The sequence below is a fragment of the Sinocyclocheilus rhinocerous genome, unplaced genomic scaffold, assembly GCF_001515625.1.
Source record: "Sinocyclocheilus rhinocerous isolate Xijiao unplaced genomic scaffold, SAMN03320098_v1.1 scaffold1243, whole genome shotgun sequence".
In the NCBI taxonomy this organism is placed as follows: Eukaryota; Metazoa; Chordata; class Actinopteri; order Cypriniformes; family Cyprinidae; genus Sinocyclocheilus; species Sinocyclocheilus rhinocerous.
The window spans coordinates 1,283,223-1,303,004 of NW_015626033.1; the positions used below are offsets into that span (position 1 = coordinate 1,283,223).

The 19,782-nt window shown below is 35.9% G+C and overlaps 3 protein-coding genes across 3 annotated transcripts in view; all 3 read left to right on the forward strand.

Annotated features, from left to right (window-relative positions):
• LOC107707254 (ras association domain-containing protein 4-like) overlaps positions 1–7,246 on the forward strand; it is a 25,637-nt gene extending 18,391 nt beyond the window's left edge. Inside the window, exons 5-12 of the mRNA XM_016511244.1 lie at positions 2,311–2,456; positions 3,805–3,875; positions 4,740–4,900; positions 5,908–6,009; positions 6,078–6,129; positions 6,226–6,347; positions 6,664–6,761; positions 6,845–7,246. Coding sequence (XP_016366730.1) covers positions 2,311–2,456; positions 3,805–3,875; positions 4,740–4,900; positions 5,908–6,009; positions 6,078–6,129; positions 6,226–6,347; positions 6,664–6,761; positions 6,845–6,914 — 822 coding nt within the window. The 3' untranslated portion in view covers positions 6,915–7,246. The remainder of the gene's footprint in view (positions 1–2,310; positions 2,457–3,804; positions 3,876–4,739; positions 4,901–5,907; positions 6,010–6,077; positions 6,130–6,225; positions 6,348–6,663; positions 6,762–6,844) is intronic.
• A 376-nt stretch (positions 7,247–7,622) lies between these two features.
• Positions 7,623–12,807, forward strand: LOC107708014 (peroxisomal N(1)-acetyl-spermine/spermidine oxidase-like). The gene is made up of 8 exons (XM_016512161.1): positions 7,623–7,627; positions 9,006–9,256; positions 10,232–10,727; positions 10,842–11,035; positions 11,386–11,641; positions 11,724–11,836; positions 12,033–12,187; positions 12,344–12,807. The coding sequence occupies exons 1-8, from the start codon at positions 7,623–7,625 to the stop codon at positions 12,488–12,490; spliced, it is 1,617 nt and encodes a 538-aa protein (XP_016367647.1). The 3' UTR covers positions 12,491–12,807.
• A 276-nt stretch (positions 12,808–13,083) lies between these two features.
• Positions 13,084–18,762, forward strand: LOC107707292 (uncharacterized). Its single transcript, XM_016511282.1, has 4 exons — positions 13,084–13,158; positions 13,439–14,040; positions 15,926–16,888; positions 17,874–18,762. The coding sequence occupies exons 2-4, from the start codon at positions 13,530–13,532 to the stop codon at positions 18,659–18,661; spliced, it is 2,262 nt and encodes a 753-aa protein (XP_016366768.1). The 5' UTR covers positions 13,084–13,158; positions 13,439–13,529; the 3' UTR covers positions 18,662–18,762.
• The last annotated feature ends 1,020 nt before the right edge of the window (positions 18,763–19,782 follow it).

The following is a 19,782-nucleotide window of genomic DNA, read 5'->3' on the forward strand; positions in this document are numbered from 1 at the left end:
AAACTAGGCATTTGTTGCATCCAGTGGGGACATAATTACTGATTATAATGACTTATACTGTCTTTTTACGCGTTGTGTTGTGTTGCATCGCGCCGCGTAAACACAAAACCATGTCTGCATTTGTGATCGGAGAAATGACAAACAACAAGTGCTACTCTACTGCCCAAAACTGGCGTTTGAATCATCAGTGGCAACGAAAAACACAGCGGCCTAGCGTGAGGGGAAGCCCCGGCTTAGCGTGAGCTGAGGCGGCGGGGTCGAGAACGGCGGTCCTGGCGAAGGAGCGGTGAAAACGGTGAAAGCCGTTCCGGCGATCCACACCGCGAAGTTTTTGTATTTCCTCAGCGACCAGCACGGATCAGCTCTAGGCATGACGAAGCGGATATCGTCCTCTTTTGGAAGGCCAAACAAAGTAGTTTCGCTTTCACAACGAAGCACACAGCGCCTTCACGACATGGCAACAGCAACAATACTACAGCGAGAATAAAAGTTACGCCCTTTTTTTTTGCGTGAACATTTGGGTGGCGTTATGCAAATTTTCCCACATCGTGATGTAGACATGTTGGGGGCATGTTAGAACGAGCCGTTTTAGGTAGGCGTGGTTGACTCTTAACTTTTATAAAGAATATCTCTTTGGATTTCGACTTTAGTCTTTACAACTTTACAGATCTTCTTTATGCACCAAGAGCGTGTAACACTCCAAAGAGAAAGGAAAAATTTTAATCGCATCATATGACCCCTTTAAAGAATCACAAGAATCTCCTGTACAATTGAGGACTGAACCAGTGAGAATTAAATAAAGTTCTGTGAATTTGGAACGTAAATAGCCTAGGACTGAAATGAGATATTGACACAAGATCTTCCATCTATATAATTATGTAAATGTCACCATAAAGGAGTTTGTTTGAAACACAGTGGCTTTGTGGTTTGTTGAATTAATGTGTCACTGTGGGGTTTTAAGTTGAAATGCAGCTGTGGTAATAATATAAAATGCAAATTATAATCTTCACAAGTGAATTGTGTTTTCTCACCTCAGATTCACCCCTCAGTTAAAACTAAAACTATACAGTACAGCTAAGAAAGGTGCTCATCAAATTAGGTCAAATCCTTTAATTGTACAAAAATAGAAGGTTGTGACACTGCTACAACTATTTATTTTAAGCAGCTGTCCTGAATGAAACCTTGCGGTTTAATCTCTGTGGTATATTTAGCTCTGTCAAGACAGTATCGTGCTTTGTATGCGAACGGAAGAGACTTATCTACTTTGTTGATTTAGGACTTGATAGGATTAAGACAGTGATTAAGTGGCACGTTTCTGCTTGAAAGGATCATACTGTCTATCTATCTGTATATCTAATAAATTTTTAATAATACATTTGATAGACATTACTTTTGTCTATTATTGAATCAAATTTATTAATGTAATTTCCAAATAGCGCAGAACGTCAGGGTGTTGCCATTCAAAGGAGTATGCTTTTTTTTTTTTTTTTTAAGAAATTAAAACATTTATTTGAGAAAGATGCATTAAATTGATCAAAAGTGATAGTGAAGATATTCATAATGTAACTAAAGATTTCTATTTTAAGTGCTGTTTATTTGAACTTTGTTCAAATAAACAGAAAAGAATCCTGAAAAATGTATCATGTATCATGGTTTCCATAAAAATATTAAGCAGCACAACAGTTTTCAACAGTGTTAACAACAACAAGACATGTTTCTTGAGCACCGAAACAGCATATTAGAATGATTTCTGAAGGATCGCTTTGCCATCACAAGTATAAACTGCATTTTAAAATATATCAAAAATAGAAAACCGTCAGTGCTTTAAAGTGTACAAAAATTTTACAATATTAATATTTATACTGCATTTTTTATCAAAGACTTCTTTCAAAAAACAACTCCCAAGCCTTGGAGCCGGTAGTCGATTGTCATATGTCTTGTCAATTTGATTAGACAATGTAAGTATATTTCCTTTTGTGCTGACTGTGGCCTATTACAGCACTGTAACATTTTCATTTAGCACTTCTGAGCGCGATGAATATATATATATATATTAACTGACAGTGAATATTACTGAATTGAAAGCACATTATTGTTCAGAATCAAACCCTCGAATAATGCATCTAGTACGTGTGCTGTATTGTACTCCTCCCAAAGTGACTTTCCATAACTTCGCCGCCTCCAATTGAATATCTGCGGTTTACAACTGCCTCTCCAGCACGTACACTTGAAACAGAGCTGAGACATGAGCCAGCAGGATTTCCTCCATCTGACAAAGGAGTTAATGATTATTATTATTGTTTCTTGCAGGAAGAGAGCGAGCTGATCGTGGAGGGTTTACTCAACATCTCCTGGGGCCTGAGGAGGCCAATCAGACTGCAAATGCACGATGACAACGAGCGCTTCCGCTATGCCTGCATGAGTGCGTGGAGATCGGAGAGCTCAGAGTCCAGCAGGTGGGTGGAACCGCCTGAATGCTGCTGCTACACCACCCCCAGATGTGTCCTTTCCTTCATTAGGTCATAACTCCATCTGTTTCTCTCATTAACTCAGTCATAGACGTCTCCAGGCATGGGCCAGGATTTGATAAGTGTGTACAGCTTTTTATGGTTAAATGGCTGCTCCTTTATCATTCTCATTCAGCTCAGATTTGATCATACTGTAGAATGCTGTGTACTTTTCTTAAAAAGCCAACAAATTATTACTTTGAAATTTGATGGACTTCTGTAAAGGGGTTGATGGCGTGGTCAAGGTCATTATTAGAAAGTTTTGTTTTGAGGAACATTATGGCACATGGGTGAAACTGGGTGAAAACTGCGGTTATGTGGTGTTGATCTTTCACCAACAGAGCAACTGGTTATTCAGAGTCCTGGGCTACTTCTTATTCTCACGTGCAGTAGTCTTCTGAATCATGGAAATTTTAATCAGCTCTAATGTTGAAAGCTGCAGTGACCTTGATTTGATACTGTGAGCAAGAAGATTCAGCACGTGAGCATAAAAAGATTGTCATTGTGATTGTATTATTGTATAGCAACAACAGATACGTCAGAGTAATCAGATGTTTCTTATTCCAATGAAAGTTTCCAGTTACTCTTTTTAATAGAAAATCAATCAAGTTAAAGTAAAAATTATTTACATGAGTAAATAATTGAATTAATTAGTTCATTGTTGGCACTTTAGGGTTATTGTTGTTAACTAAATGTAAAACTAAAACCATAAATAAAACATTTTTATTACATGAAATAAAATAAAATAAAATATATTTAAAAAAAAATTTCATGTAGTTTAAATTGAGAAAAAAAAATATAGACATAAAAAACCCAAAACTTTTAAAATAACACAAACACAAAAGAAAATCACTAAAACTTTATACTAAAAGTATAAAATATAAAAAGCAAAACTAGCTCATAATATTAAGAAAAACTATAACCATATCTCAATGATACTAAAATAACAATGGCACTTTCCATGAATAATATATAAAAAGATAGAGAAAATTATAAATTTTGTATTAAATATTGATAAAATATTGTATGATATCTAAAAAAGTGTGAAATCAGATGCTTGTGTAAGATCAGTAAAGCTTATTGCTAGAAAATAAAATCACAAATGTTTAGTAACATGTCCCAATGTCCCAAATATTAATAACAAAAAGTTTCCAAACTTCATTTAAATAACAATACAGCTCATAATATGTAGTATGGTCTCTTGAGATGGAATAACTAAATTTAATGTTTTCTTCCACGAAAACTATTTTTATGAAGCTTCCATTATGTATTTTAGTTATGTGGTTATTGTTTACAGGAATGAAACTGCTGAACACCAGTTTTGTTCAGAGCCCAACAACAACAAAATCAGTGCCTCACCTATACCCAGTGAGTATGAAAATGATCCATATCATTCCACACACAGTTAGGAAAATCTTATCAAAAATGTTATTGATTCGTGTTGGAAAATGGACAACATTTGTGGTTGTTATAGATTAGAAGTTTTAACGGAACTAAATGCATATCTAGATGTTCACCACATTTCCAACACATCATTGAATGCCTCATCTTAATATTAGCCTGCCATATCTCAATGATACTAAAATAACAATGGCACTTTCCATGAATAATATATAAAAAGATAGAGAAAATTATAAATTTTGTATTAAATATTGATAAAATATTGTATGATATCTAAAAAAGTGTGAAATCAGATGCTTGTGTAAGATCAGTAAAGCTTATTGCTAGAAAATAAAATCACAAATGTTTAGTAACATGTCCCAATGTCCCAAATATTAATAACAAAAAGTTTCCAAACTTCATTTAAATAACAATACAGCTCATAATATGTAGTATGGTCTCTTGAGATGGAATAACTAAATTTAATGTTTTCTTCCACGAAAACTATTTTTATGAAGCTTCCATTATGTATTTTAGTTATGTGGTTATTGTTTACAGGAATGAAACTGCTGAACACCAGTTTTGTTCAGAGCCCAACAACAACAAAATCAGTGCCTCACCTATACCCAGTGAGTATGAAAATGATCCATATCATTCCACACACAGTTAGGAAAATCTTATCAAAAATGTTATTGATTCGTGTTGGAAAATGGACAACATTTGTGGTTGTTATAGATTAGAAGTTTTAACGGAACTAAATGCATATCTAGATGTTCACCACATTTCCAACACATCATTGAATGCCTCATCTTAATATTAGCCTGCTCGTCTCTGGTTGCTGTTCTGCTGCAGGTGTGGATGGAGCTGAGGAGGACATCCCTCAACTGCTGAGAACGAGAAGTGACGCAAGCTTTGTGAATATCCAAAGAAGATCCAAAATCCACAACACTGCCGATTCACAGAGGATAAAAAGACACCGCTTCTCCATCAACGGCCATTTTTACAACCACAAAGTAATTTAAACAAAACTTTTGTGTTAAGACGTTTTTTTCTTTAATATAATAAAAAAAGCACAGTTAACCTTAGTGCACTTGACCTTGAACTATAAAGCTTTCACCTAGAGATCAGCAGTGTAGCGTCTCAGATGGAAGGCAGGGATGAGTTGGAACTCCTCCATGCTCCAAGTTCAGGACAATAGTACAATAGTGCTCAGTGAAAGACAGCACGCCTTGTGCCTGGCAAGGGGCCTGTGCTCTCATAAAGTACCACAGCAGCATCTGTGCAAGTGTTTATGTTGTACATCAGTGTTGTGAGATGGATGCAGGTGTTGAGAGGCAGTGTTTTCCTGTGCAGGCCTTCCCCTCGGCTGCACCATGTGCTTTTATTATCGAGTGTCACCTGCCTCTCTCTCATAAATGGTCCTTAAAGGTCATATGAGTTGGCCTGGTGCTTCGATAGATAGATAGATAGATATTCTGCTTTCATTTTAATTAGTTTTAGTATTTTTGTTTTGTTTTCTCATTTTTATTAGTTATTGTTTTTTTAATATAGGTTTTTATTATTTTTATTTCAGTTGTAGTTTTACTTATTTTAGTACATTAAGTTAAACTGAATGAAATAAGAAATGTTGCTTTGGCAACTAGCTGAAATAAAATAGGTTTATGGTTTTTTTAATATTTTATTTTAATTCTACAATTGTTTATTTTATTGCTGCTCTTGTTTCCTTTTTTGTTATGGTTTTTACAGCAATTGTACACGATAATTTATTGTTACTTTATTGTGAACAAAAGTGTCTACTACTTCCTTATCTGAATGAAACAATTGTCTGTTGACAAAGATAAATTGATGACCACAGATTATATTACCTGTCATAGTAAGAACATTATATTAATTTTATTGTAGCTTATATTATTTTTTCCAAATCTCATTTGCCAAATTTTACACTAATTGTGTGTGTGCCACATCATTTAAGAAATATTACACAATTAATTATCGCTGAAATTTATCTCCTTTTTTACAGACATCAGTTTTTACTCCGTCATATGGATCGGTGACTAATGTGCGAGTGAAAAGCACTTTGACAACACAGCAAGTTCTTAACCTACTCCTTAATAAGTTTCGGGTAAGTTTTCCCTTATTCAGCTGAATACTACAATCTTTTACTTGATGTTAATTCCCTGTTCTGTACAGGTTGAGAATAAGGCAGATGAGTTTGGCCTCTACCTAGTCCATGAATCAGGGGGTGAGCCTTTTCATTCTTAACTTTACCTTATTTTTAAGAAGAGTCAACTGATCTGCAGATTATAACTATTATATTTTTCCCATCTTTTGTCTGTAGAGAGAGCAAAACTTAAGGACACAGAATATCCTTTGGTATCTCGTCTGTTACATGGTCCATGCGAAAAAATCGCCCGAATATTTATTATGGAGAAGGACCTTGGTGAAGAGATTACGTATGATGTGAGTATTTTGTACATTTTAAAGTTCACAATAGGATATTCAGAATGTGCTTCCCCTGGCAAACTAACATTCTGTTGTTCAAATATAGACACAGTAAACAATAATGTCACTTCCAGATGCTACATATCAAGTCTAATTTTAGGATCCTATCCTGGGGACTAACAATAGTACAAATATTTCTATTGCAGTCTCAACATTCGTTGTAATATGAAAATGTTGATGCAAATGTGCAGGTTCTCTGTGATATTATTGTTAATATTCAGAATACTCTCTGCTTATATCTCAGTGGTTAATGCAATAATGCATTGTCTTACAGGTTGCACAGTATATTAAGTTTGAAATGCCTGTTTTGGGCAGTTTCATCAAGAAACTGAAAGAGGAGGAAGAGCGAGAGATTTTAAAACTAACAAGAAAGTAAGTTTCACAAATATCTGTGTTCCTATAACAAAACAACAATGTATTCATTTTAATCTGTGTTGTACTTTTGTTTTTCACAGATACAGTGCACTGAGATCAATGATATTGCAAAAATTGGATGGCATCTCTAACACTGCAAATTATGCGTGAGAAAATGTCGACTGTTTAGATCAAAGGCATCCTCTCTGTTGTACAGTCAACATCAGTGATCCACAGATTGCTAGTTTTAGGTTTTTCATTTTTGGTGAAGACATGAGTGCAATAACTAGTGTATAAAAAGTAGTAATTAGCAGTGTAAGTACTTTTACCCACAATTCTCAGGCGTTACAAATTACCTAGAATGTTATTTTATGATGCACTTATGCTCTATGACTTAAAAGACAAACTACTGTATTTTTTTTTGTTAAACTTAGAACATATACACCCCTGACATGTTTACAGTAACAATATGACCTTTTATACATTTTAAAATAAAACTAATATATGAGGAATTGTGTTCATTTGGTATCACCTTTGTTTTGCTAACATATTGTACAGTGTCATGTTAGTTTTGTACTCACATATCGAATATCTAATTCATAACATCTTTAATCACTTCCAGACTTTTGACAATATTAAAAGTCAGTTTGCCATTATAGTTATATTTAAAATGGATGCATATGATCCTATTCCAATACAATCTCTTAGTGCTTAATTTCATTATCTTAAATCATTGTTTTATTGCTTGAGAAAAAATAATGTTGCGCTCGTGCTGTTTCCCTCATGTTCACAATGAGCATTTCTTATTGTTCTTTGAGTGACCCTTGCACTGAGTCAGTTCCCACGAGCTATAAAAGCTCATGGTATTGAAACTAAGACATGCAGTCAGTGCCTTCTGGCTCGAGTGCCCATGTTACACAGTGGGAGGCATCCTGGGAACAAGGAACATTACATTACTTGAGGTGGTTCCCATTTCCTGGACAAGTAGCACAAGGAGAAAAAAATTAACTTTGTGCTTGTGTTTCACTTGTCAGTCTTTTATGCCACAAAATATGTTAGATGTGATTTTTAAATAATGGTTTGAAATGTTTATTGTATTTAATAACGTGATTTGTAATGACAGCAGAAATGTAATGAAATGCATTATTATATTTATTATTTTTGAGAACAATGCAGGGCATTTTCTGGATTTAGTAAAGCTTTTAATTTACGTAGGACTACTTTTTTAGCACTATTATCTAAGGAAACCTTGGGAACCTAAGTCGCCTTTTGTACGACTTGTATGCAGTAAACGAGGATTTTGTCTGCTGTGTTTACCTTTGTAACTGGTTGGGTTGCTAACGAACAACCTGTTACCTGTTAAAAAAAACAAACAAACAAAAAACAAAACGTATGGCATCGACAAATAATAATATACTGCCCCCTTCTGGCGAGAAACAGTTATTGTGTTATTATATTATATTATTATTTAAAGGCCTAAAAGACTTAAAAGGCTGTAAAATAAATTTTGGACGTTGGGTTTACAAAATTGCTTATTATTATAAATTATGGTCAGTATAAATTCAAGACCTGTCGTTGTTTTCATAGTGTTTATAATTGACATTATTTATATATATATAAAAATGAAAAGTTCAGCCAAAAATTAATAATATAAGAAAAAGTTAAAAGAAAATATTTCATTACAAAGAGAAGGCTACGCGTATACGCGCAAACAACTGAGCATGGACATTTACCATGGTAAAATTAATATATTAATACGGAAAATAAATAGATATGCATATATGACAAATGACCGGCGTTACTTAATTGGAGGTAACATATGACGACAACATTAAAAATAATCAAATAAAAATGTTAAATTAAGTATGAAGTGTTTATGATAAGGATAAACGGAAATGACTTCCGGGCTATAGGACGTCGTCATGTGCAGTGAAAGCGGACTTGTTTACTATTTTTAGATTAATTTAACAGAGAGGAACCATGCAGACAGTCATATTTCCATAGAATGATTGAGATTATTGTCTAGGCGACGTTACATAGGCTACTCGGAGATCAAGTACAGTTCGGGGAGGAGCGTTTGTTGAAGTCCCGAGATGGTCCTCACTGCAGAACACAAGATCCAGGGGGCGAGGTTGGATCCAGATCCAACTCCTCCCATCTTATACATAAACCTACTCGTCTCCACCCCCTGATCCCTAAACCCACCCATCTCCACCCCCTAGATGTGGATCCAACCCCGCCCCCTGGATCTTTGTTCTGCAGTGAGGGGCTACTGGAAGTCCCCAGCAGAGAGAAACCTTTAGTTCGGTCCTCCGTGTTTTTTACAGTCTATGGTCGTGCACGAACCGATTCAATGGCGCTACGTTCAGCTCGTGATTCTCAGATATTTATAATCGGATGTGGCATCTCAGGAATTGGTGCCGCTCAGAAATTACATAAACACGGTTTTCATAATGTACACATCATAGAAGCAACTGCGAGAAGCGGGGGAAGAATACGAACGGGCAGACTGGGTATGTACAGGCTTATTGCGTCTGTCTGAAATCACTGATGGGGAAATTTAGCTTTTATAATTTGATTACATTTGTTTATTTTCGTCATCTTATAGGATGATAACCGTCTCTTATCATTTCATATGTATGGACTACATGAAAATTGGTTAACAGATTTCATTTACTTAGAATCTAATGATGTGTAAAATTATACTGATATTTATCCTTCAGTAGTACTCTAAAATTGTGTCTTTTGCAACTATGTAGCTGTATTCGTGGGCGGAGCTTAACTGCACTTCCGGCTGTACAAGTTGTCAAAATGGTTCTCAAACAGAGGCATCAGCAAACTTATTTAATTAATATATTGAAATTCCAGGAATGACAAAATTAAGTGTAGGAAAATAAACAGCTTTGTCATAATTGCAGTACAAATACCAGTTGAAATTACCTTATATTGGGGGCCTTTGAGTCAACAACGTTAAAAAGTACTAGTATATATTTTACAAAGGTTTTGAGTTAAAGTCCAAATTTTCCATGTGAACCCAATAAAACCACATTGGAATACGGTCAGGCAAGTGTCAACTATATGATGAAAGTACATTTTAACAGAGAGGTTGAATCATGTTCTGAGGACAAAGGTATTCTTTGTAAATGTCAGGAGCAAGTTACAAATTTATACAATTTATTAACTACAGTATTTCTTGGCCACAAATAATGGTTTGATATAATTTTTTACCTTCAATGTTTTTGCTGTTTGCTTTATATATATATATATATATATATATATATCTCTTTGTATTAATTGTTTTGTATTATACTTGTTTTACTGTTTAAATTTAGGCATATTGCCTAATTTTTAATCAATGTTCAATATTTAAAAATTTTTGTTGCCAAGACTAGAATGTACTTTGAGAAATATTCAGTACAGTAAAAAGCTAGCCATGGTATTCTCCATAGATGCATATCACATTTTTTTTTTTTTTCTATTTGTTCAAGGTGATAACATTATAGAGATTGTAGAGGCCAACTGGATCCATGGCCCATCGACGGAAAACCCAGTGTTTTGTTTGGCATGTGACAACCAGCTCCTTGACAAAGAGTCAATGTCTGAAGAAAACCAGGCCATTGATGTTGGTGGTCATCCGCTGTTTGTTCCCAACTGGTTTACCAGTTCAGGTCGGAAACTGGGGCCTGAGAAACTGGGGCCAGTGGTGGAGTTTTTCATGAAATTACTGGAAAGGAGTCAGCAGTTCCATGACAGTGGTGGAGAACCTCTGCCGAGCGTTGAGGAGTTTGTCAAGGCTGAGGTTGAACGACTGGCCCCAGAGGAGTGGAAGGAAGACCAGGCTAACATTGCAGTAAAAATGGCCAAGATAAACACACTGCTGAAGGTGGAGTGCTGTGTCAGTGGAACCCACACGATGGATGATGTAGGCCTGGGAGCCTTCGGCATGTATAAAACTCTCCCAGGATTAGATTGCACTTTCCCAAAGTCTCAGAGCCTTTCTTGTACATTTTGAAGTGTCTCAATTATCCAATTCCAAAATGCCAAATCTTGTAAAGTTTGCAAACTAAACATGTTCATGCATTCTTTTTTTCCTCCTATAGGTTATGAAGGTTTAATCGATCACATAATGAAGGAACTTCCCAAGGACATAGTCTTGTACAACAAGCCAGTGAAGTGCATTCACTGGAACTACACTAAGAATGGACCATCAGGAACATCATTTCCTGTTACGATTGAATGTGTGAATGGAGAGACATTTGCAGCAGACCATGTTATTGTCACTGTCCCACTGGGTATGTATAGATAGATAGACTTAATGTGAACGAGTGAACAATTAGCATCTAACACTTATTTGTAATTAACGTTATTGGTCTGGTAATTGCAACTAGCATAATCTGTTCACTTTAAATGCATGCGCTTTTAAGTTCATAAAAAGTACTGCTTTTTTTGTCTGATTTACAAGGTCAGATGATTGATTTAGGTCTTTCTAGTTTTCATAATATTGCTTATAACATTATTTTAAAATAATATATTTTCATATTTTTATATGAATAAAAAATATTTTTCATAATGTTGCTTCATACCTTTATTGCTACAATATCTGCAAGACCTATAACTCATCTGATGTGCTGTTTCATTACAGGGTACCTTAAGAAGCACCAGAGCACTTTTCTGAGCCCCCCTCTTCCACTGCATAAATTGCACTCTATCCAGAGAATGGGCTTTGGGACCAACAACAAGATCTTTCTTGAGTTCGAGCAGCCTTTCTGGGATGAAGACTGTGAATTGATCTACCTCGTCTGGGAGGACAAGACACATCTTGCTGATGTTGTTTCTGATGTAAAGAACTCCTGGATCAGAAAGTTAGTTGGGTTCACTGTGCTGAAGCCCACAGAGAGGTAAACATAGTCTTTAATTTTGCTTCAACTACTGCAATTTATGCCATAATAAATATGACATTTCTTTTCTGTTGTTGTGCAGATATGGGCATGTGCTCTGTGGATGGATCGCAGGACGGGAGTCTGAGTACATGGAAACTCTGTCTGAACATGAAGTTCTGCACAGTGCCACACAGCTCCTGCGCATATTTACTGGTAACATTTTTACTATGTACTAGAGGTTAACAGCTTAATAGGACATCATTTGATGGGGTCCAAAAGTCTGAGACCACACTAAAAATGTGGGATTAAAAATCTAATTTAATACCTGGAAATATACAGATCAGATCACATGTAAAAAAAAAATTAAATAAAGAAATAAATAACTTCTGAAATTTTTCATAATTTTCAGGAAATCCAACTATTACACCAAGGAAGCTTTTAAGATCTCAGTGGTTCCATGAACCCTATTCCTGTGGATCTTACACCTATGTGGCCAAAGGTTGCTCAGGATATGACATAGATAACCTTGCTGAACCCTTGCCGCTGAAAGGCTCAAATTCTAAGGTGCAACTACTCTCATTTTGTCAATGTTTGTTCAAGCAACTAGATTTCATTCTTCTTTTGAACAGTACGCTATATATAGACATTTTCTCTTTACTCTTGACACTTCTTTACTTTGTTAATTGGTAATATAATACGAGTGACACTTTATTTTTGCAGTCTTTGCAGGTGTTATTTGCAGGAGAAGCCACACACAGGTCTTTCTTCTCTACAGTTCATGGAGCGTTGCTGAGTGGCTGGAGAGAAGCAGAGCGTCTTACATCTCACTACACTCCTGCCGCCGGGTCATTCTCATCTAAACTATGAAAACTGTCCTCCTGTTCTGAAGAGTGGGAAGGATCGACAGTCATTTTCATGAGTCTGAAGGATTTTGTGCCTTATAATAAGGGGAATAGAAGGAAAATCTGAATGTAATGGCGATTGTAGGCTACTTACGATTGTACTGCATGACAAATGTTTAAAATGCCATACAATTTAATGTACGGTAATCACATTCAGCAAGTGTTGATTTGTGGGTATCTCAGAATTTCAAATAATTTCACTATATGCCTGTACTTTGCACAAATGTTAATTGGTTTTTGTGATCTGAAAATACTTTTATCTGAAAATATTTTTATATTAAACATGCCTTATACTTTATAAAGTTTTCTGTTTTTATAAACTTACAAAATGGAATGAAAAATTTAGGTTTTTCTAATTTAGATAAGGAAGAAACTGTTCTTAAATTGTATGCCTACTTTTCAGTTGTCCAAATGAGACCCTCTAACTTTGCAGGTAAAAACAATAAATATTCTTTGAGCACAGAATTTACGCAGAATTCATATTCTCAATCCCGCCCAGTAGGTGGCAGTATACACATATGTAGTTGCTTCTCAACTCGTTACTAAAGTCACCGAAGAAGACGATTCAGCAACGCAAACATGGCTTATTTTTTCGTCAACAAAAAAAGTTACTTTTCTGAATGCAAATAACTGGTGAGTGGTGTGTCATATGCCCGCAACGGCAACATTTCGTTTTAATTATTACCTAAACAAATCAGCATTAAAAAAGAAATGACATTTTTTTCAGTTTAGTCAATGCAGTGTTTATTTACCATGGGTGTATTTTATTATGGTTGTTTTAGTTTAGCAAGCTATGAAATTGTATTGTGATGATAAGAAGAGAATAATGCAATCTCACAAGTAATTTTGATATAAAAAACAACAACAAATACATCGTTGGACAGAGCATTAATATCTGCCTATTTTGTTATAGTTCTGGTTCAGCCTTTGGAAGAATTCACGTCCAGTCTCAAGAAGAACTCGTTGAATTAGAGCTGGGCATCGAAAGTCAAAGACTTGTTAAAATGGAGCAAGGTTTGCCATCTGCGAAAGCAGTTTCCCAGCACTTTATGAATGGATGCTTAAAAAGCGAAGATGACAGTTCACTGACCTTGCAATCAGATTTCATTAAGTCAGAAATACAAGTTAAAGTGGAACCTGATCAAGATGACTCTTCAATGCTTGATGTGAACGAGCTAGGAACGTTTTCTCGTTCTCAGGGGAATGTTAAAGAGGAGTTTTTGGACCTTGGTCTGCAAATTTTACCAACTGGCCTAATGCCACCAGTTGAGATGGAAGAAGAGCTTGAAATCACAGCGAACACGCACACTTCTCCAGATAAACCTCTGAACAGAAGAACTGATACATCAAGCAAAAGAAAAAAAAGTACAGACAAGAAAAGAACATCAAGAAAAAGAAAATCAACAGAGCCAACAAAACAAATTATACCAACTAAAATGAATTCTGATGTGTCAAGTGACAGAATGAAATCTTTAATAATGCAGGGAAACGCCACACAACATCCAGAGAAAGCAGGTAAAGGCAGAACATCCAACAAACAGCATAAAGAAGAGCGATTTAGTTGTGAAACCTGTGGGAAAGAATTCCAGCGGTCAGATCTTCTCACGGATCATGTGAAAATTCACAGAAGACAGAAACCATATGGTTGTGATCAGTGTGAAATGAAGTTTGCCAAGCCCTCTTATTTGAAAATACACTTGCGTAGACATGCCGGTGACAGGCCTTTTCCATGTAACCAGTGTGAGAAGAGGTTTTTTGACATCTATGACTTAAGGGTGCACCAGAGAGATCACACTGGAGAGAGACCTTATATGTGCTCTGAGTGTGGGAAGAGTTTTAAACGTGTTTACATACTTAACAAACATAAACGGACCCACTCAAAGGAGAGACCTTTCCAGTGCTCTGTGTGTGGTAAAGCATACAGATATGGGTACAGTTACAGATTGCATCTGAAAAACCATCTCGATTAGGGTCCATGATGTGTATCGGCATTTTTCGTAACAGTAAAAGGGTTTAAATTTGTATTCCTTCCTTAAAGGATGAATATTTCCTTATGTAAAGTGGAAAATGTGTTCTAGTATTTGATTTGAGAAGGCTTTTTGACTGAAATCATTTTTTATCTATGCTTTTTATGGTGGTTTGAAAGAATCATCCCATCCCCATGAATGATTTTGTTCCACTCTTGAAGAGTGTATAGTTTATTCCCGTAGATGTCCAGTAATTTATAATAGACAATGCTCTTGCTTATTGCACATATTTAATGTTTTACAAGCGGCTTTCTGTAGCAAGCTTGCATTAAAATGAGAGGATTACAGACTTAAGTCTCAATTCTCTTTCTGACATTTTGTGTTTGAAGAAATGTTTCAGTTGAGAAGAATCAAATGTTGCATAGAGAAGATATCACAAATTGGTATAGAATTAAGTGTTTATGATAAAGTAGCGACACTGTGAAAACAAACCTTTCTTGAGTGAAATAATGATAGAATGATAATGGTTTGGAAATAAAGGTAATCTCGCTATGATGACCCATGTTCTGTACATGTACATGTCTATCTGTACTACTGTTCAAAAAGTTGGGGTTGGTATTTTTGGGGATTTTTTTTAGTTCTTGAATTAATTCTGTAATGCTAACCAAGGCTAAATTTAGCAGCCATTACTCCAGTCTTCAGTGTAACATGATTCTTTAGAAATCATTCTAATATGCTGATTTGCTGCTTAAGAAACATTTCTTATCAATGTTGAAAATTTTATGAAACTGTGATACATTTTCTTAAAAATTTTTGATGACTAGAAAGTTCGAAAGAACAGCATTTTTTAAATTGGAAATCTGTAACAGTGTCTTTTCTGTTAAGATTGATCAGTTCAATGCATCCTTGCTTAAAGTATTCATTTCTTTAAAAAAAAGTCTTACTATCCCCAAATTTTTGAACATTATAAGTGAAAATGTTGTTATCATTTACTCACAACATGAGGGTGTGTAAATGTTGGGGTGAGTTATTCTTTTGCCATTTCTCCACCAGAGGGAGACCAAATGCTGCACATTCTGACCCCACCTGAGTTTTGCTGAGCAAGCAAATGCCCAGTATGCAGCCAGTTTGATTTAACTATTCATATCAAAATGATGACAGCACAAATATTGCATTTTTTTTATATTAAAAATGTCATCTTTTGCAAATTAATAATTTTAGTGTAGAGTCATCAATAGTGTGTTGGATAACATGGATTTATACGGAATAAGAGGAAAGAGAATGTTCTGTGTGCGCTATGGTGGAAGTTCATGTAAGTGAATTACTAAAAGCGTAATTCACATGAATAATACCACTGATGCATATTTGTAACTTTTCTGAAATTTACTGATGACACTACAACTGTTTGTGCTTGTGTGTTTGTATTTTTACAGTTTTGTCTATGGCGTGCCTTAAAAAGCCTGCAGCTGAGGTTACAGATACACTAAGAGAAGAATATGAATCCATTGCTGCCCCTGATTTGGAATCTGAGGTCTCTGATAGTGATGGCCCAGAATGCCACAGTGGCCCAGATTTGACAGAATGTCAGAAAACTGTCCTCACAGACTTCGAGTTCTCATCTGAGGAATCTAGTGACGAGGAGAGTGAAGATCGCTTGAGTCGATGGAGCAAAGGAGACTCTTATTGGAGCAAATATCCTCCTCAAAGTGAAACCATGACATCCTCACAGAGCTGTCCAGGTCCTGGACCAGGGTCTTCAGTAGAGACACCTAAAGATGCCTGGGAACTTTTCATGAGCGAAAACATCATTGATGCGATCCTGCAATGCACCAACTTAGGTGGACTGAGAGCAGCATTAGCAAAAGGCAAAGTGTGGCAAAAGATCACTAAAGAAGAGCTAAAAGCCTTTATTGGTCTGAGCCTTCTCATTGGTGTGGAGAGAAGTTGTGATGTCCCAATCCGGGAACTGTTTATGGATCCGTTACAGAACCCACTATATAGAGCTACCATGTCTGTTGGTAGATATCAAGACCTTCACAGATTCCTGCAATTTGATAACAAGAAAACCAGAGTGGCAAGAGAGGCATCAGACCACATGGCAGCCTTCCGAAATGTGTGGGACCTGTTCCTGATCAACTGCAGGAAAAGGTTTATCCCTAGGGATTGTGTCACTGTGGGTGAGCAGCTTGTGCCATTCCAGGGAAGATGTAAGTTTCTGCAACACGTGCCAAGCCGCCCTACCAAGAGTGGCATAAAAATCTTTTGGATGTGCGATACCGAGGTCCCCTACGCCATTGATGGGGTCATCTACACAGGCAGACAGCCAGGAGAGGAGACTGAGGAGAACCTTGCAGTGAACACAGTCCTGAGGTTGTCCAATGGGCTTCAGCAAAAAGGTAAACATTTTCAACAAAGATTACCACTAGTAGTATATTTTCCATTTGAGACACTTTGGGTTAACTATCTTCCTTAAAAGCACACTGTAAAAAAAAATCTGTAGTTTTTACAAAATAATTTTGGCAGCTGTGGTTGCCAGAATAATTTTGTAAAAAATACAGAAAAACTGTAAACACATTTACGGCCAAAAACTGTATATTTTACAGTATAAAACTGTAATTTACAAACAAGAAAATTTGAATGTAAACCAGTAAATTCAACAATGCACACTGCTATTAAAATCTGTTTTGTACCTTTAACATAAACTGACAACCACCATAATAATGCAGGTGGTAAAAGAGAAAGCCACATAAAGAATCAAAGCTCATCACAAGTAGCTTCGCCACAAGCAGAAGTATATACTAATATATAGAAGGTGCACAGAGTCATTCATGCAAACACAAAACACCATCATGGTAACACACATGATACTTAAATAATGCATTAAACAACAGAAGATGTAACATAAAGCCCAAATATACATAACTAATAACAAAAACTATTAAAAAAACATGATTATTTAAACAAAATACTTTAAAATGTGGAGGGTCATGCAGGGAATTCTGGGAATATCAGTTTACAGTTTTTGACTGTAAATTATACATTGATTTGTTATTTTTACTTCTAAAAACTGTAAAATTAACAGCATTTTACTGTAAAATTACATGAAATGTCTGGTTAGATATTTTACAGTTTTTCCCTGTATATAGTACGGGAACTTACTGTTAACCTATTAACAGTTTTTTTCCGTAGCGTTTTTACAAAATTTTACAGTTAAAATTACACTTATTTTTTACAGTGCACACATAGTTTTATAGTTTACTTCTTGTAGGGATCAAACCAGCAGCCTTCTTGATACCAGCCCTCAGCCACAAACACTGTGCCAGACCATCATTGTTGTTGTTACCTAATGACCTTGCCTTTTGTGTTTGTTTCTCATGATAGATCTCAACATTACAATGGACAGCTACTTCACCAGTGTCCCTCTGGCAGAGAAGCTTTTCGAGAAAAGCTTGACCATGGTTGGGGCCCTTCGCCATAAGAATCCACATGTGCCGCCGATTATGAAGCCATCCAAGTTACGAGCACTACATACCTCTGAGTTTGGTTTTTGTGGCACAGTATTCATGGTGAGCTATGTGCCAAAACTAAAAAAGGCAGTGATTCTGTTGAGTACAATGCATACCAGCGATGCGTTGAATGAAACGAGTGCTAAAAACAAGCCAGAGGTCATTCAGTACTACAACCGCACCAAAGGAGGAGTCAGCAGTGTTAAGCTAATGGCTGAAAATTATACTTGCAAGCGGCAAACAAAGAGATGGCCTATGCTGCTTTGGTATAACATGTTGGATATTGCCATTGTAAACTCCTACTCCATTTTCATTGCTCAGCACCCAAGCTTCATGGGAGGTGGTCATAACACCCAGCGCTTGTTCATAAAAGAGCTAGTGAAAGAGCTTGTAATGCCTCAGATACATAGGCGCAGAGAAGAAAGCCCTGGATTATCCATGATCATCCTTGAGGCCATGGACAGATGTGGGATGCCCACATCATTGTCAGCTGTCTATTCCGAGCTCCAAGAACAGAGCTGTCAGAACAGAATAAGAAAAAGATGTTATTACTGTCCATCTGGAAGAGACAGAAAAGTGAGCAAGTTCTGCAGTGAATGCAGTCGCCCTGTCTGCAAAGATCACAGTCACATGTTGGTGATTTGCTACCGGTGCATGCCTTAAGTCCCATACAGAAACAGTTTCTATATTTCTATTCTGCAGTGATAATGACTGTTCTGCTGACAAGTTTGATTTCTAAAGGAAATCACTGTTGTTTAAAAGATTTAGTGTGTATTGTAAATATGGTTTGAATTGATTGAATCTTTGATTAATTATCTTTAATTGTACAATGTAAATTTGACATCCATGTTTTAGATATAATGTTAAATTCAAAGATATTTTTTCAGTTTTATGTATTAAACTTGAACATTTTGACTTATAAAAAAAATGTATTAGTTACTAAACATGTATACATTTATATGAATGCTGTGCATCTAATCAAATCCCAGATACATTCTTGGGGGTAATGTTACCTGTTCAATTTAGATCAGTCAGGTGAATGAAGTGTTCAAATGTGCCTGCAGAAAGGCAAGTGAGTATATTAACAACACCACAAGGTGGCGCACTAATCAGTTTGAGATTGTAGGCCAGAATACCTCAGGTGAGTTAATAAATTGTTGTTTTGTTGGTTTGCTGTGTGAGAATCCTTTAGATTATTTAAAAACCCATCTGGTCCAGCAAAATGCAGCCGTTATGTTCTGGGTGTATTTATTTCTTCTTCTTAGTGAGCCTTTTATTTTCTTTACCGCTTTTGCTTAAATATGATTGATTAAATTGAAAACAAATGTTCATTCAATAAACTAATACCTGATGTGATTGGTCTTTTTCCAGGTGTTTTTAAGAAACGTTTCCCTGGGATCTGTTTGTGGGTCATCACTTAAGAATCTCACCCCTGTTGTTAAATAAACAAACCCATTTGCTTACATCAGCCTATTGGTTTCCTTAAGGTGTTTAGTTTCACAAATACCACTAAACTCTTCCATGTGAACTGGTGTCAGTTAAGTTGTTTTGTAGGGGGGATTTTCTAAAGCGTGTTAGTGGTTTTCTTTACCCTTACATTAAGTATGGTAGTAAAATACTTAAAGTATCATTAAACGACACTATTTAAATGCTTATAAAATAGATTGTACTTTGCTATAACTGCTCTGCAGGACCTGCATTTTAGACATGATCTCGTTTAAAATAATTTTAAGCTATATGAAATCACGAACTAAGCTATTTTTCAAATAGTTGTGTTTTTAAAT